This window comes from Echinops telfairi, unplaced genomic scaffold, assembly GCF_000313985.2.
Source record: "Echinops telfairi isolate 266 unplaced genomic scaffold, ASM31398v2 ScPeMD7_28;HRSCAF=97, whole genome shotgun sequence".
Classification (NCBI taxonomy): Eukaryota; Metazoa; Chordata; class Mammalia; order Afrosoricida; family Tenrecidae; genus Echinops; species Echinops telfairi.
In genome coordinates, this window is record NW_022103925.1 from 804,053 (window position 1) to 822,032 (window position 17,980).

At 56.5% G+C, this 17,980-nt stretch overlaps 1 protein-coding gene across 1 annotated transcript in view; it reads right to left on the bottom strand.

The window, feature by feature from the left end:
- AFAP1 (actin filament associated protein 1) overlaps nucleotides 1-17,980 on the bottom strand; it is a 57,446-nt gene that overhangs the window by 7,877 nt on the left and 31,589 nt on the right. Inside the window, exons 11-14 of the mRNA XM_004715061.2 lie at nucleotides 11,518-11,663; nucleotides 8,364-8,481; nucleotides 5,499-5,768; nucleotides 2,770-2,884 (exon numbers count right to left, since the gene is read on the bottom strand). Of these exons, the coding sequence (XP_004715118.1) occupies nucleotides 2,770-2,884; nucleotides 5,499-5,768; nucleotides 8,364-8,481; nucleotides 11,518-11,663 (649 nt within the window). The remainder of the gene's footprint in view (nucleotides 1-2,769; nucleotides 2,885-5,498; nucleotides 5,769-8,363; nucleotides 8,482-11,517; nucleotides 11,664-17,980) is intronic.

A 17,980-nucleotide genomic window follows, 5' to 3' on the forward strand; every position in this document is an offset into this window, starting at 1 on the left:
CTGGCATTCCAAGGCTGTGAATCTTGGGCAGTGCCTCACCGAGCGTGGCTCTTCTAGCCAGTCTCCACGCCCACCCACGACCTTTCCCTGCATGGGTCTGGTGAGCAGGCGGCAGGGAAGGTGCTGTAAGATTCACTGTGAGTCACTGTGAACAGGATTCCCCCTGGAGAGCCATCCCCTGCTTGTAAACTGAGCCCTCTGAGCAGTAGGAGGAGGGATCTCATGACCATCAGGAGCCAGGAGAGGAGCGTGTCCCCTGGACCCGAGATCCCTGTGCAGGGAACCTCCTGGATCCGAGTGACAGCTGTACCATCAGAGCAGCAGCAGCAGAACCAGGGGGCAGAATGTGGACTTCCTGGGCCCCCGGGGCAGTGAAGCTGAGGCTTTTGTGCAGGAGGCTGGCTCGCTGAGAGGGTGCCTCTGGACACTGAATTGGGAAGAGCTGGGTTTACTGACCCCTGGATGTGGAGCTGATGCCGTCAAAGAGCATCCTTGCTCTTTGAGACTGTAGAGAGGACTTGTGGGGAGGATTTACCTAACGCAATGCATCGCTCAGGCTCCTAACTGCTGGATCCAAGGAAGACAAAAACCGTGACCGTGCCAACCTGTTCCCCACCGATCATGTGGGGGGGACCCACCTGTGGGTCCAGTGGTGAGGATTTCGGTCTTATGATCCACACCGAAGGCTGCCATTCCCGAGCCTCATCAGCACGGGCTTCAAGTCCTCCCCACCGTCAGCAAGCACGGCTGTGTCGTCCTGAGCCTCCCTCCCATCCTGAAGCCACACTCTTCCTCAAACAAGCCAGTGTGGCAGTTACACAGTTTCACAGCAACTTGATAAATAAGAATAAAGGGGTGGAGTCTAGCCCATCAGTCAGGTCATAGCCAAGACCTCTGTGTGGGCGTGGCCTTATCCTGAGGATTCTGGGAACGCCTGTCTTCCTCCCTGGAGGCAGGACACACTTTCTGCTACACATTCCTGTTGACAAGTCAAATGGGGCTACGCTGATGGAGCCAGAGCCCTGGAGCTGGAGGAGCCACGTGGAGACCCACCCGGCCCTGAGATGCTTCCACAGACGTTCCACCCACTGGCCTGGATCTTCCTGCTTTGGGCGTCATTGCATGTGCTGCGTGAGTCTGAAGAGGACTGTACAGACTGGCATCAGACACATGGGCTATTGTCGGAATTATGGACTTGAACTGGACTGGGCCGGGATGCTTTTCTTCACAGACAAGGACTCTTGGATATAAAACACGAGCATCTCTGGATTTGTTTCCCTAGTCCACCCAGACCTTCTCTGATGGTGTGCTCCGCATACAGACTGAATCAGTCTGCTGAGAGGATCCAACCCCGACGCACACCTGTCCGGATTCTATACCATGCCGTATTCCCTGGTTCCGTTCACACAACTGCCTTTTGATCCACGTACAAGTTCCGCATGAGCACAAGGAAGGGTTCTGGAATTCCCACATTCAGTGTAATTAATTCATCGTTTTCTATGACCCACACAGCTGAAGGCCTTGGCACAGTCAGTAAAGCATGAGGAAACATCTTTCTGGAATGCTCTGCTTTCTGCTAAGATCCATCTGGCATCAGCAATGATATCCCTTGTTCCACGTCCTCTCTGCACCCTGAGCCTCCAGTGGCCTCAGATGTGAACGCCTGTGCATTTAGCACTGGGAGCTTGGGTGACAGTGGGCAGCGGTGGCTCGGGAGGGCAGGGGAGCGGTGCAGGGCATCCAGGGAGGAGGCATGGCCTGAAGAGTGTACCGGTGTCACTGCATACAGTGTCATAGTGCGTGCGCGCTGTGAAGCTGCAGGTCCTGTGTTCCCTTGGGAGCTGACCTTGGACCCTCAGGGCTGACTCCGCAGACCCTCTGCACCCGGATTTCTTTCGGTAGCTGTCACAGCGGCTCCAGACACTGTGCTTCCCCCAGGTGCCCCTGTTCCAGTAAAGCCCTCAATGCCCCCCACACGACCCGGGCCCTGTAGCCAAGTGACAGCAGCACCTCAGAGACCAATCCAGGCCGAGGATGCCCAGCGTGTGTCCCCGCATCCCCTGCCCTGCTCACGCTGCAGCCTGAAGCCTGGCTTCCGGGGCAAGGAGGTCCTCCTCTGCAGGGGGAGGACCCTCTGGCTGAGCAGGAAAGCAGGGCTGTCAGCAGGTGCCGGCAACAAACGCTGGCAGAATCCAGAGTATGAGCTTTGCCAGAACTACCACATAGACCCGCTGCAGGCCGCCCCCCCAAGAAATGGACTGGCTTCCTGTTGACTGGTTTTCAGCCGATTGGCTGCTCACAGTAGATCACAAACTGAAGGATGATTACATTCTATCGGCCCTGGAGAAGCAGCCAGTCTGATGGCGGCCACAGGACTGAGGTGAACAGCTGACCCCTAGTGTGAGCCACCATGATACCCGGGGTAGGGGGCTCTGAGTCTGGGGGCACCAGGCTGCCTGCCTCCCACATGACTCAGGGATAAGGCCCATCATCAGTTCGCATGAGGCAGTGGTGGGTCTGTGGTTGAGCCCTCTGCGCCCACCAGGAGACCCAGGCTCAGCTATTTCTCCCCCCTCCTGCCCGCCCCCGATGGTGGGCATGGGCCAACAGGGCCACAGCAGCAACCACCAGCTCCACAGCCGACAAACCACCTGCCTTCCCTTCCACACCTGCCAAGGTGGACAGCACTGCCCCGTTTCCAGTGTCCACCTGAACAGGTGAGCAGAGATGACGCTGTTAAAGCCCTGCCTGCAGGCAGCGCACACGTACCGGAAGGGGTTCGCTTCACGCCGGCTGTGGGGTCCGCCTTTCTCTGCGGCCCGCTCGGTGTCTTCCCTTTGCCTGTGACCCCGTTGGATGCCGCTGGGGGCTTCTTACTCTTCAACTGTGGGAACAATGTGAGAGGAAATTAGCACCGGCACGGAATTGGGGTGTCTCTTCCCAATAAAACCTTTTTGACCTGGGGCTCGTTTAAAGCAGAACTCCATGTGGCAGAATCATGTGAAGGTCACAGGAAACCAACCTGGTTTCCACCGCCCTGGGCTGGTGGGACATTCCTGAGAGTCTTAAGAAGCTTCTAGAAATAAGATCCCAAGAACGAGGGATCTCTCTCCAGAATGGTCTGGCTGGAAGGTCACAGAATGATGGCGTCTCAGGAGGTTGGCACAGCAAATGACAACCTTAAGACCCACCAGTGATTCCAACTACCTTGCGGTGTGGGGCCTGGGGCTTCCATGCTTGCTGGGCAGTCCTGGGGGCAACAGGCTTTCTGTCCCCAGGGCTTTCTTGCTGAGTGATGCCCTGAGAGGGCAATGCCCTCTGTCATCCCTGAGCAGGGCCCCCAGGAGAAGCTAGTGATTTGAGTCAGCGCACGCCCCACTGTGTTTGCCCTGGAACCTTGGCTCTCCGCCTGTGGTTGTAGCTCGCTGGAGTGGGAGCACAGGACAGTAGAGAGTCAGAGTGGACAAGGGCGGCACTGGGCTTTGTGCTTTGTTCTGATAGGCACTCGAGTTTTGTAATGAGGAGCGGCTGACGGCAGCAAGTGGAAAGGTTCAACAAGCCACAGGGGCAGCCCGGGGCTGACGAGGGCGAAGCCGCTTGGCGAGGGTTAGAGAGGAAGCGACAATGGGGCTTTTCTGCGGGGGTGGGGTGGGGCACATTTCACTGGGCTGCAGGAGCAGGCACTGTCTGATGGGCGCCCTCTCAGGGCATCACTGTGCAGGCCCCCATCCCCCAAAAGAGTTGTTAAAAATTAAAATTCTGACTCCCCCCACCCCAGGAAGCTGATGCTCCATGTCCTTGTTTAAAGTGGGGGCCTGCTCTCAGGGTTCCAGAGACTGTATGACGGGAAGCTACGGGGGGTGGGGGGCACCCCGTTCCCCCCACCCCGAAGTAACCACACAAGGGTGAGAGGCTGAAGGCGCTGCCATCTGACTGTGGGTCTGTGTCCTCGTTAAAAGCTACGCAAAACTGAACTTAGAAAACCATAAAAGCTACACAAAAACTAAGGGGAAACACTGGCCACATGGACCACCCTGTGCTGGGGTCAACCAAATACCACATCCTGCTCCCCACAGCCCATCCCAAACACTGTGCGGGGGAGGTGCCTCTGGTGCAGAATGGGCCTGCAGGACACTATGGGTGGCCTCATCGGCCTCATGGCACTGCTGTCCCCACAGGGGTGGGTGGCCTCAGCCTTCTCTTACGGGGCCGCTGGGATCAAACCGCTGACCTTTCAGGTGGCAGCGGGGCGCTTCACCGCCCAGCCCCCAGGGATCAGGTCCCAGCACCGGAGCAGTGAGCAGCACACCGTGTTCTCTGCCCTCCAAGTCCACGGCCAATACAGGCAGGGGCTGCACCGGAGGGAGCCATCCCTGAGGGTAGCCCTCTGGCCCTCAAGGCCACGGACCCAGAATCCCCAGGGCTGGCGTCCATGCAGGTGTCTTTGAAAGTAAAAATGCCCCTCAAATAAACCTTGAAGCAAAAAAAAAAAAAAATCTTCCCGTGCGACTACCAGAATTGCAGGTTCAGGCGGTGGCTGGTGTACTGTGCTTCCTAAGGACCGCCCCCCTAAAAAAAATGGGGCAGGGGGAGGGTGGCATCCTCGCGCCCATTTGAGGTGAGGGGGGCGTCCGTCGGCGCGAGCGAGCGGCCAGCAAACAGAGGGCAAGTCAGTGGGTCCTTCTGTGGCCACGTGGTGGGTGGGTGGTAGGGTTAGGGCGGCAGCTCAATCAACAGGGCGCTTATTATCCTCAGAGAGCGTTCCAAATCCCGCGGGTCATTTCCTGGGCTCCAGGGACACACGTTCCTGCTCCTTAGGGGCAGTTCCCAGAATTTGCGGAGCCGTTTAAAGTACAAAAGCCCTTCCTGCCAGGAGCCCAGGGACCCCTGCCTACTGAAAAAGCAAGGCTCCGCCTGCACTGGACAGAACCCCGGACCCTGCCACCGAGGGCGTTCCCAAGAAGGGGCAGAGTCACATGCAGAGGGGGCGCAGAGGGAAGGGGCCCCACTGGCTGTAGTGGCAGGCTGCAACCCGTACAGTCGGCGGTTCAAAACTGCCAGCCACTCCAAAGGAGGAAGACAGAGCTTTCTACACCCCGAAAGTAGTCTCAGAAACCCACAGGGGTGGCTCTACCGGCTCCTGCAGGCTGGAGATGGCAGGGAGCTCCAGTATGGCGGGCAACTCGGCTTGTGGGAGGCTATTACATCTATTTCTTGGGTGCCTCCTGTGAACTGAGTTTGCAAATCTATACTACAAATCCACCTCTACTGGGCGGACGCCGACCCTGCGGGGGTGCCAGGGTAGAACTGCCCCGAGGGTCTCCAGGGCTGTAAATCCTCATGGGAGCAGATAGCCTCACCGCCCTCCTGCGGAGCAGCTGTGGGGTTTGCGCCTGACCCCCAGCCCTATTGCGAACACAAAGGTTGGCACCTGGGTCCGCAGTCGGAGAGGGAGCGGGCAGTTCAGGGGCAGACCGTTCGGGGAGCGCGCTGTGTACCTGGGAGCCGGGCCCGACAGACGCCCTCCCCTGAGAAGAGGTGTTAGTGAGAGGCAGGGGGGCGGACAGACTGGGCGAGGCGGGGCGCTTGTAGTGGTTAGAGGAGCCGCAGTGGGAAGCGGGCGCCCGAGGACCCTTCCTCTCGGCGGGTGGGTAGCGAGCAAAGATTTTCGGAGACGGCAAGTTATCATAGAGGCCCGCGTTATCATAGAACACCTCTTCTCCCGTGCTTCTGCTGCGGGGGGCGGGAAGGCTGTCCTCGGGGTCCCACTGAAATACACAGAGCTGGGAGGTTAGCGGGCAGAGGGGGCGGGCCGCGCCCGGGCAAACCCACCCCGCACCGCTGCCCCCGCGCGGCCCAGACACGGGCAGGCGCCCCACAGGCCCCGTTGGGCCGCGAGGTCGGCAGTTCAAACCCGCCGGCCGCTCCCGGTGGCCAGCTCCGGTGGGGCCCACAGCGACCGCGAGGTGAACCGACCGCCGCCGCCACAGAGCGCGGGGGACAGCGGAGCACGCGGCCTCGCTCGGCGGCACCCCTGTTCCTAGAACTGGATTCCTGCGGGTTAGCAGCCGACTACAAACACCGCCCCCACCCCACCTCGTTTTCATCGATAAAGCCCCTGCATCCAGGGGGGGCTCCAAGACTTGAGAAGCCCCCCCTTCCGGCCCCGGCCCCCATGAATCATTCCAGGCGTCGTGGGCTGTGGGGCTTCCCTTCCGCTCCGTTTTCTGAAGCGGAGAAAGGCCTCCGGTGCGCCTCTCTGGAGAAGCAGGGATACGCGGTGACGCACGCAGGTGATGCACGTGGTAACACACGTGGTGACAGCGCTGCGCACTGAGGACACATTCTAGACACTGCGCCTGCGCCGGGTCTGAGGGGCGGGCCTCTGAGAGGAGGTGAGCGGGACAGGCAGGGGGTAGTGGGCGTCACCCAGCGCCCTGGGCGGGGCTGTGGGCGGACCCTGCGTGCCACCGTAGCCCACCCACCTGACCTGGAAGTCATGGTGATGTGAAGATGAGGTCCAGGCGGGGTGTAAGAGTCCCACGCTTAAAGACAGGCCTGCTGACTTCCCAATGAAAACCACTGCCACCCAGGGGTGGCCCGTGCGGGGCGGCCTTTCCAGGCCATCAGTCTCAAGGGGAGCAGTAGCCTCATCTTTCTCCTGGAGGGACTGGTGGGGTTTGAACCGCTGACTCCGTGATTAGCAGCCTGGCCTGACCATAGCACCACCAGGGCGCCCTCCTGTCTTGCTGATGGGCAACCCCACGGTCTCAGAGCCCCAGGGGCTCTCAGAAGCAGCTGGACAAGCCTTTGGGTCAGAACAGCCAAGGACACAGCTGCCCACACCACTGGGGGATCCATCATGATTTCCCTGGGCAGAGGGACTTTGGAGCTCGGACAGAGAGGCCTAAGTTAGAAGCTTTTGTCACAAAAATAGTACCGCCTGTGGCCCCCCACAGGCGGTCCCCCAAGGAGGTCATCTGCTAGTGTCCATTTCTGTGGCGCTGGGGACCCAAGAACAGCCTCAGATCAGTGGTCCCCCTGATCAGTGGACCCTGGGGCTAGGGACCTGTCTACAGTCTCAGATCCCTGGTCCCATGACCTCGGTGAGCTCTGTGATGGAGGCCAAGGGGCAAGGCCATGGGCCAGGGTGCTCAAAACCATCCAGACCAGAGCATCACTCCCTAAGAGGCCAGAAGACAGGTCACAAGTAAACTCTGAGACACACCTGTAGAAAAGTCTAGATGTAAAGTGTGCGAGTGTGAGAAAGAATGGGAGTGTGAGAGTGTGTGTGAGTGTGAGTGTATAAGTGTGTGGGTGAGAGTGTGAGAATGTAAGAGACTGTGTGTGTGATTGTGTGAATGTGTGTGTGAGAATGAGTGAGAGTGTGTGGGTGTGAGTGCATGTGAGAGTGTGTGAGTGTGTTTGAGTGTGAGAGAATAAGTGTGTGTGAGAGGGGAGAAAACCCTCTTCAGAGCTGACTCAGAGACGGACAGAACCTTCCTGAGATCAGAGAGAGAGTGAGAGAGAGAGCCCTCTTGAGTGGCCTGGTCTCCATTTCCCCGGGTGTCTCAATGGGCCCCTGGGTGTTAGTGAGCGTGACTTCCTGTGACCTGGACGTAAAGGCTCCCGGGAGACACCGGCAGACGAGTCTGAAGGTGACCCCGCCTGCCCCCGCCTAGACTCTTGTGTCCTGAACATCGCACCCGAGCGGCTGCTGGGAGGGGCAGGCTCTGAGCCGAGGAAGCCGACGGGGCAGTGGATGGATGGGAAAGGGCCACCTGGGCTTCGAGTGCAGACAGCCCCTCAATGCACAGTCAGTGTGGTCCAACGGGTCACCTGGAGACAGCCAAGCCCATGTGCGTGGATGAGGGCTGTGGACAGCACAAATCCCAGACACGAGAGCCTGGGGACAGACCTGGAGTCCTGTTGACCCCAGGGGCCGGTGGGGCACCAACGGTGGACACTCAGTGATGCCTGAGCCGGACCAGCCTGCCCGGAGCTATGGCTTCCTGTGAGTGAGAGTAGAGCTGGGCCCTGGGGCTCCATGTGGGGGCTCGGACACTGCCCTGTGGATGTGAGTCAGCACTGGCCCAGGCCCCATGTGGTGTGACCCTGCTCCTCAAAGCTGACCCCAGGGAAGAGTCCGGTGTCTGCCATCTGGCCCTGGCCTCTCCGCGTCTCTCTGCACGGGAATGGCTACGTGTGGTCACACCCTGCTGCCCCTCGGCTGCCTCTTAGGGGAGGGCTGGGCTGGGGCCTCACCCACCACCGGGCCTCAGTCACACAAAGGAGCTGTCCCCTGTGGGCAGCCGGGTCCGTGGTGGTGACCGCCCCCTGCCCGGTGTGGATGGGCTACTCACCGATCCGTTGATACAGGGGACGTCGTCGTAGTGCAGGGCTGCGCCACTAGGGTGTGAGTAGCCATTGGAGGAGCCGCCCAGGTAGGGGCTGACGGAGAGGCCACGCCTGCTGGTGAAACTGAGGGACTGGGGTCAGCACCTGGCCGAGCCCACCAGGGACAGAGTGGGCCCTGTGGCCCTAACCGGCATAGGGAGCTAAGGGGCCGACGGCGAGGCTTGAAGCTGCTAACTCAGAGGGCAGTGGTCAGCACCCACCCAGGTCCAGCAGGGAAAGGCCTGGAGGGTTGATCCCAGGGAGATGGCAGATTCTGACCAGGCCTGGGGACCTAGGCTGGGAGCCTTCCACCCCAGCTCTCTCCCGGGACTTGTCCGCGCCCGTCCCCTGTCCATGTATTTCCCCTGTCTGCTGCGACGAAGCCCATGTTTCATTGGCATTCCCAGGTTAGGGCTGACCAGGAAGGAAGGCTCCAGTCTTCAGTGGCCCCTCCTGGAGGAGACATTTGGCTGGAGAGCAGTGACGGTCCACAGGGACAGAAGATGTCCTCTAGTGCGAGGCCCCGTGACCAGACCACACGGTGCGGGCCTCTGCAGGGGTCAGTCCCAGCCCTGGGGAGCCAGCTTCAGGTTGGGGGTGGGGGCCCTGCAGGAGCGCGCGCCCTCTAGTGGGCGACATTCCAGGCCATCTTTCTTCTCTGCTCATTTCTTCAACCAGCTGCTCTCCTGACAACTGGTCCAATGTACGTGAGACGGAGCCCCGCGTCCTGGCCTCTAGGGAACACTCGGCCTCACTTCCTCCGAGACAGATGGGTGTGCCCTTTCAGCAGTCTGTGCTACTGTGGGCATTCCCCAGCACGCAGTCCAGACGCATAGGTTCTCCTTCAGTCTTCCTTATTCAGTGTCCAACTGTCACAGGCATAGGATGCAGCGGAGAACCCACGGCTGGTCCTCCAAGGGGCACCCTTGCTCTTTAATACTCTGACGAGCTCTTGTGCAGCAGATCTACCCAGTACAACTCACTTTTTGACCTCTTGACTGCTGATTCCATGAGCATTGATTGTGGATTCAAATAAAACAAAATCCTTGACAACTTCAACCTTTTCTCCATTGATCATGATGCTACCTGCTGGTCCAGCGGTGAGGACTTGATCTTCCTCACATGGAGTCGTCGTCCACGCTGGGGCCGCAGTCCTTGATGCTCATCAGCACGGGCTTCAAGTCCTCCTCTCTGTCAGCAAGCAGGGTTCTGTCATGTGCACACCACAGGTTGTCCATGACCTTCCTCTGATCCCGATGCCCTCTGATTCCTGTAATCCAGCTCCTCTGAGGATGTGCTCGGCCCACAGAGTGGACAGTATGGTGGGAGGACACAACCCTGGCCACCTCTTCCCTGGTTTTAAACCCTGCAGTGCCCCCGTTCTGTCCTCACGCTGCCTCTTGACCCAGTACACGTACGTTCTGCACGACCACAGTGCAGGGTTCTGGGATCTCCTTCTTCTCAAGGCGGCCCACCGTGTATTACGGTCCACGCAATCGGATGCCTTCACGTAGCCCATGAGACACAAGTCAACGTCTCTCTGGAATTCTCTGCTTTCAGCCAAGATCCATCTGACATCAGGAATGTTCCCTGTCCTCTTCTGAATCTGGCTGGAATCTTGGGAAGCTCCATGTGAATGTACAGCTGCCACCGGCGTTGGATGAACTGAAGCAAGACTTATTTGCATGTGCTATTAGTGATAGAACCCTCCGGCTTGAGCCCTCTGTTGGGCACCTTCCTTTGGAACGGGCACAGATATGGATCTCTGCCAGTCTGTTGGCCACGTAGCTGTCATCCACATTTCCTGGCGTAGACCAGCGAGTGCTTCCAGTGCTTCTTCAGCTGTGAGACATTCCAGTGGGCGTCTCGTCGGTGCCTGGAGCCTTGTTCTTGGTGAACGTTTCCAGTGCCGCTAGGACTGCTTCCTTCAGCCCCCTTGGCTCTCGCTCGGAAATGCTGGGCTGTCAGCTGGTGCTTTTGGCACAGCGACTCTGTGGATTCCTTCCATCCTCTCTGGATGCTTCTTGCGTCATTCAGTATTTTGTCTCCAGGATCTTTCAGAACCGCAGCTCGAGGCTTGACTTCCTTTTCTTTTCCTGGGTTCTTCCCATCTCAGAACGCTGAGTGCACGCTTCCCTGTGGGCCCCCTACCTCTAGGTCTCTGCACGTCTCGTGATACCGTCTGGCTCTGTCTCCTTGAGCTGCCCTTTGAAAGGTCCCATTCGGCTCCTTGGCTCCCCCTTTCTGCCACCAGATTTAGCCACAGCAGCACACCCATGTCCTGGCACATGCCCCTGTACGGGCTCCCGCATGTGCCGCCCTTCCCACCCGAAATGCTTGCTGCCGCCGGGCAGCAGGGTGAGCGTCCCTCCTGCAGGGGCCTCCTCCCTGATGCCGTCACTGCGTCACCTGCTGCTTCATTCTGTCCATTGAGTGTCCACGGGGCTCACAGAGCAGCACTGGGGTTGTCCAGGAGACGTGTCCACGTGCAAGTGACAGGAGCGGTGGTCATGTAGCACGGGTGTGAGTCTGTGACCCCCAGCACTCACGGTGACCTGCACTGACAAGGACCAAGGCCCTAGGACACTGACGAGAGGGGCTGCATCCGAGGAGGAAAATGCCCAGCGGTGCAGACTGCGCCCCTCCAGGCGGGAGTCCCTGTCTCCCTGTGAGCCCAGGCTGTGGTGACGTGTCATGGCAAACGCTAAATGCCAATCAGGCCCAGGCCCACTGCTCCTGACCTAGGGTGCTTCTGCAGGGCAGAGGGGAGTTGCCCACGCAGAGCAGACAGCTCCGTCTTTCTCCTGAGCTGGGTTTGACCACTGACCTTCAAGTTAGCAGCAGGAGCGCTTAGCCGCTGTGTCACCAGAGTGTCTTAAAATGTCAACTTGTGGGAATCCATGCCCTCGGACCCTTGCCCACCCCTGGCTGTCTCCCGCCTGGCTGACCTCCTCCTATTCCACACCCCAGCCCCACTGACCGCCCCATGGCCATCTCCTCGATCCTGCTGACCATTCCCCGGGCTTGTCGATGCCCTGCGGCTGTCTCCTTGGTCCCACCCACCCCCATGCCCGCCCCCTCTGCCTTCTGGCCCCATGGACTACACCAGCCCTGCCTCACCAGAAGGTCTGCTTGGCTGTCTGAATGACGTTGGCGGACATCTCCACATCGATGTAGTCGTAGTGCAAGGCCTCGGGGTCTGTGGATGAGCCTGTCTCGGCCAGCAAGATCCCCACCCACCTGCCCATGTCTTCAGATGACGAGGCCTGGGGGAAGGGAGGCAGAAGCGCATTCTGGTTACGGAGACAGAACCCCCCGGGACTCGGGTGCTGCCACTGAGGGTGCACCAACCCGCCTTGCTGAGCCTCGCCCTGGGGCCCTTCTGCAATCTGATGACAGGGCCACCGTCACCCAGGGCCCTCAAGCCAGCTCCAACTCAGATGCCCCGGGCACCACGCGACACGGGGGGCCTGCACCCGTCTCACCCTCAAACAGCCCTGTGCACAACAGAGAAGGAGAGGGTCAGGGTCATGCCGGGCTGCCCCACCCTCACAGGCATTCTCATGTCCCAGCACCTTGATGAGCCATGGCGTCAGTCCACCTCGCCGAGCGGCTGTCTCTTCTCCGCTGCCCCTCTACAGGTACGCCCGGGTTTATTAAAGAGATTGGGATGCTCCCCAAGGATGTGGACTGGGGGCCACGTGTGTGGCAGGAGAGGTGCAGGTAGAGACGAGAGAGAAGGCGAGGTCACTGGCTGAGAACAGACACAGGGCAGCCACTCCCAGGGAGGTCCAGCTGAGGGCCTGAGCTGTCCCCTGTATGTAGGAAACGGGCTACTCTGGCCATGGGCACTGAGATGTCCCACCCTGAAGCCATTGTGGCTACTGTGGTCCTTGCTCAGACTCCAGGACTCAAGGGAACCTGGCATGTCCACCTGGCTCCCATATGACGAGGCCATCTAGTGGCGAGCGGCCCGTCTGCTGGAGGGGAAGGGGCATCCCTGAGGCAGGAGAGGTGACACAGCCCCCCTCTGGAAATTTCTATTATGTTAGCGTATCGGCATTTTTGGAAACCTGGTAGTTTTAAACTGATGGCCTTGTGGTTAGCAGAGCAACATGGGACTCACTGTGCCACGGGCCTTGAAGTTCTCCCTTGTGAGTCTCTGCCCTGGAATGTTAAGGAGCCCTGGGGACATTCGTGCTTACGTATCAGTCTGAAACCCCAAGGTCAGTAGTTTGAAACCACCACCCCTCCTCAGGGGAGAGATGAGGCTGTCTCTTCCTGCAGGGAGTGACACTCAGAAACCCACAGGGACTGCTCTCCACGGAGCCGGGATGGGCTGAGTCACGTGTCTCATGGCCCTGTCCTGTAGCGTTGCTGTGAGTTGGTATCGGCTCAATGGCAGTGAGTTTTGGTTGTAAATTCATTTGTTTGTTTGCTTGTTTATTTTGGAAAACAATCCACACTGTAGAATCTCCATCCTGAGATTTCTTTGTGTGTGTTTTAATTAAAAAAAATAATAATTGGAAACATTCAAAGAAAGCACACGTCACAATGTCACAGTTTGAGGGGGCTTTCAGCGAAGACGTAAGAACATCAGGAAAGAACGTGATCTATGATACTTCTCTAAAGCCACATGCTATAATTGGGAGGGTCCTTTCCTTCCAATCGTAGTGTGTGTTTGAGGGCTGATAGGGATACTAAGAGGGGAAATAGATTCACCGTTTATAGTCACAGGATGAGTCCATACTGAAAGAATTCCAAAAGACTGAGATGTTTCCGTTCCTTGAGCACGAATGATTTAAAACGTCACTGGAGGTAGTTAATTGGACGTTAATGAAGACATGAATTAAGCTAATTGAGACGATCCCAGCCACAGGAGTCCTCACTGGGTGGAAGCAGAACTTGCCCTGAACTCTGCACTTGCTTGATTTCGGGGTTCAAGAAGATGAGGCATGCTTGAAGGGTTTCCCACATGAGTACATACGTATTCTTTTTCTCCCTGGTAAATCTCCTCCATTTGGCTTTTAAAGGCTTAGGGAGAATTGAAGTTCCTTGTTCCTCACAGACATAAGGCAAGTTCTTCTCGCCCCTGACACTCTTATAGATCTAGTGAGAAATGAGGGAGGAATAAAGACCTTATCATAGTCCTCACATTTGTATTTCTTCAGGATGAATCATGGGTCCCATGAAGAAAGCAAAGGGTCTCTTAGAACTTTTACACTAAAGACTTCTCCAAAATGCAAACTGTTTTGTGTTGAGTCAGGGTTCTCAACCAATAACATTATTTCCCACCTTTTTATTTAAACAGCTTCTCTTCCCCAAATACGTCTGTTTTTTGAGAGTTGAGGACTAAAGGCTTTCCCACATCTCTCACATTCAGAAGGTCTCTCTCCACTGTGTTCTCAGATGGCAAGACAATCCTGAACAATATCTAAAGGCTTTCCCACATTCTTCACGGTCATAAGGCCTCTCTCTACCATGTGTGCTCTCACGTCGGGAGAATGCTGATGACCACCTGAAGCCTTTCCCATATTCTGTACATTCATACGGCCTCTCTCCGCTGCGTGTTCTGGTATATTGGGCCAGTCCTGAATGATATTTAAAGGCGGACCTACATTCCTTTCATTCATAAGGCTTCTCTCCACTGTATGTAATCATGCTGACGGCTGACTGAAGGATTTCCCACATTCCTTACATTCCTAAGGCCTCTACCCACTGTGGATTCTTCTATGTCCACTCAGGGTGTAAAGACCATAAAAGGCTTTCCCACAACCTTTCCGTTCTTTCCTCTGTTTTCTTTTATATGACCGAATGGCGCCTCTTCCACCTTCTGTACGTCCATAAGGCCTCTCTCCACTGTGTGTTCTGATGTGTTACGCCTGTGCTGAGCAATCTTTAGAGGCTTTCCCACATTCTTTACATTCATAAATCTTCTCCCCACTGTGAAGTTTTCTATGTATGTACAGTGTTGAAAAATTATAAATGTCTTTCTCAAATCCTTGACGTTCATAAGGAAGGCCTCTCTCCAGTGTGATTTCTCTCATGCTGCAATAGTGCTCACGGCCAACAAAAGGCTTCCCTCATTCCTTAGATTCATAATGCCTCTGTTGTGAGGCATTATGTGGCTGTTCATTGTTGGAACACAGCACGCATGCACAAGGCCTCTCTACATGTGACTTCTCATATGTTTAGAGTGGAGTGAGGGAACACCACAGGCTTCCCGCAATCGTTTTGTTTACAAGGCTTTTGTCTTCTTAGTGTTTGCATGTGAGGTTTTAGATAAGAGGAACACTGCAAGTGTCCACACGTTCATTATCCTGGTAATGTTGGTATCCAGTGTGTGATCTTGTTAGGTTGCCAAAATAGAGACTGGGGTGGTGGTGGTGGTGTCTCCCCAATACAGTGAACCCTCACCACTTCGCGCTTCGACTTCCGCGGCTTCACTCTATCGCGGTTTTTGCATAACAGCGCATGCTCTGTCATTAATGCCACTGATTGGCTTATACTGTATACACTTGATGCCATAAATAATATAATAAATAATAAATGATAATTGTAACGTCCAAAATGTTTTACTGTAGTTTCCGTTTTTTGTTTAATAAATTGGGTAATATGAGTGTAATGGTGACTAAAGGGTGTTTTTTCATGTCCTCTATGCTCTAACTATGAAAATATTTGATTTACACATAAGGAATCCTACTTCGCGGAATTTCATTTATCACGGTAGGGTCTAGAACCGATTAACCGCGATAAACGAGGGTTCACTGTACCTGCATAGGGCCACAACAGCAGGGTTGGAAAGAAATCAGGCACCAATTAGACACCTATGGGAAGATACAAACTGAGCATGCTCAGACACAAGCCCCCTAGGCCCTTGTGGGAGGTCCACCTGGGCACACAGACTGGGCCCAGCCACATGACATCACACAGGTAGGCCTAAGCTCAGCCAGTAGGATCAGCCAATGCTCTCAACCACGCCTCCCCCAGCCAGTGGGGTGGGCGGGAATAAGTAGGCACACAGCCCGGCACCCTCTCTCTGGGCCTCTGGGATCTACTAGAGCCCCAAGCGTGGGTTCACGCCCTGTTCCCCTATACTTTCCATGTGGTTTTTCAGCTGTGGACCCCCGCGTGGTTTCCATGCGGCCTCTTACTTTCCTGAAACAGCATGTGTTTTCTGAGACTGTAAAACCTGAAACTTCCCTTTCCCTCATAAAAGTCATTTGGATAGCAAATGTGCTTCTGCCGGAGAATTCTTTCCATGCTGCAAAGCAAGAACCAAGACACCCCAATCTGGGAACCTCACAATCTGACTTGACGGTTGAGTGTGTGATCACCACCCTCATGACATTCAGCAGGAATACCACGAGCAGTTCCTCGGAACACAGTCTGATCCTCAGCCGGGCCGAGGAAGCGTCCACTCGGGTCACCTCTTTGCAGTCCTCACCAGGCCCTTCTTCAGTCGCGGGGCGGGTCTCTACCAGGGGTTCTCTCAGAGGCCTTTCCTGGATGTTGGGGTGATTTTTACTGCCATTGAACGCACAGATTTCTTCCATGTTGAATGGCCAAGATTCATTCTTCATAAATCCCATTATTAGCTGTTCCCTGGAAGTCTTTGTCCATTGCTACCCTGAGTCCAGGTTCCTGAAGGTTTCCACCGTCACATCTCTGTGAGGTGTCCTCGGAGGTACATCCAGCAGAGCTGACTCTTCTCCAGTGAAGTCCAGAGCCCAGCTTCACACCACCAAGTCCACACCCGTTCATCTTCCTGAGCAAGAGAAACTCACAACTCACTGCTAACAAGTTGATCCACGGTGATCACTGCCCAAGGCGGTCTCTCAACACCGAATGGAATGTCGTCTGTAGTCTACGAGACAATCAAGCGAGAAGGGTGGCAGTGGAAACAGGGCCAGCGGGCAGTCTGAAGGCAGGTGAAGGTTGGTCCCGAACAGCCAGTCACAGCCATTGAAATTCTTACTCCAGCTGCCCAGGCTGGACGGGTCCCCTCTGTGGCGGGCCTGGGTCTTTCCACCGATGCCTTTTCTATCACAGCTGTGGGGTGGCGTCCCAGTCATAATCTCATTGTTTGGTAGGTCTGGCCATATGCCACAAAAGTCCTGCCCTGTGAAAGCACAGAAACTCCCACCGCCAGGCAGGAGGGCTGGGAGACACTGCCCACCAACAGAAGTCCTGTGGTGGTGACATCGTCTGGTGTCAACTCGAGACTATTACTCATGAGGGGTGGAGTCTAGTCTGTCAATCAGGTCCACAGCACGGTGACCTCATTTGGAGGAGCTATGAAGATAAAGAGCTCACTGGAGCGCAGACACACACTCATTCTCTGCTTTGTCTTCCTGCTGACAAGACACACGGAGCTATGCGGATGGAACCAGAGCCCTGGAGATGGAGGAGCCACGTGGAGACTCACGCCAGCGCTGAGATGCCTCTACCACCGGTGGATCCACAAGACTTCCCACCCACTGGCCTGTGATCTTCCTGCTCTCGGCATCACTGCATGTGTTTCGTGAGTCTGAAGAGGACGTTGTAGATTGGCATTGGCCATATGGGCTAATATCAGACTTACGGACTTGATCTGGAGTGGGCTGGGATGTTTTCTCTAGATTCAGTTGCTCTTGTACATAAAACTCTTTCTTATACACACACATGAGTGCCCAAGAATTTGTTTCTCTGATCCACCCAGAGTGGTCCAGAGCTCAGGGGACAGAGTGGTTAGGACTAAGCAGGAGAGCCGGAGTCTGGTTGTTTTTTTAACCAAAGTCGGACAATGAAAAGGACAGGCAGTGGGGAGAAGCCCTTGGGTTGCTGGTGGGGAACGCTGAAGACACGGCAGATGCCAGGCATGGAAGGGCTGTGACCAGAACCCCCCACCCCACCCCCAGTCAGGGCGGGTGGCTGTGGCGCCTGCATTGGGACATGTCACCAGGAAGGGGAACGGCCACAGCTGAAGCTGTGTCCTCCGCGGTGTGCGTGTGTGTGCATGGGCGCGCTGGGCCAGGCGTCTCTGAGGTTGGCTGGGCCGGACCTGGAGCCAGGCAGGGGTGTTTCCCTGGGCGGTGGCTGCGTGACTACTTCTCTCTCAGTTCATCAAAGACAGAGAAGCCAGTGGAGGGAGAGGGGCCTCACAGCCCCCAGGAAAGAAGAGCCAGGAGCCCAGGGGTCCCCTTACCTGGGGCCCCTACTCTGGGAACCTCCTCGACCCAGGGTGGGGAAAATTAACAGCCCAGAGCAGCCACTGGCTCCCCAAAGTGACCCTGTGTCCCTGACACGCCCCCGGGAGACCCGCCCTCTAGGAACGGACATCACGGTTGGCAAAACAGGGGCAGTGAGAAGCAAGGAAACCCTAGCGAGACAGATGGACCCCAGGCCCCCGCAATGGGATGGTCACCTCCTTCTGCTGTACTGAAGCTGTGGTGGGCTTACACCCACTGTACACCCACCCACACATGGAAACAGGGCTGGGACAGGGAGCCAATGTGACTGTCTCTGGGTGTCTGAGCCAAACAGCACCTCCCACACAGAAGAGCGGCTCCTCTCACAGGGTGGGTGGTTCTATGCACAGGGG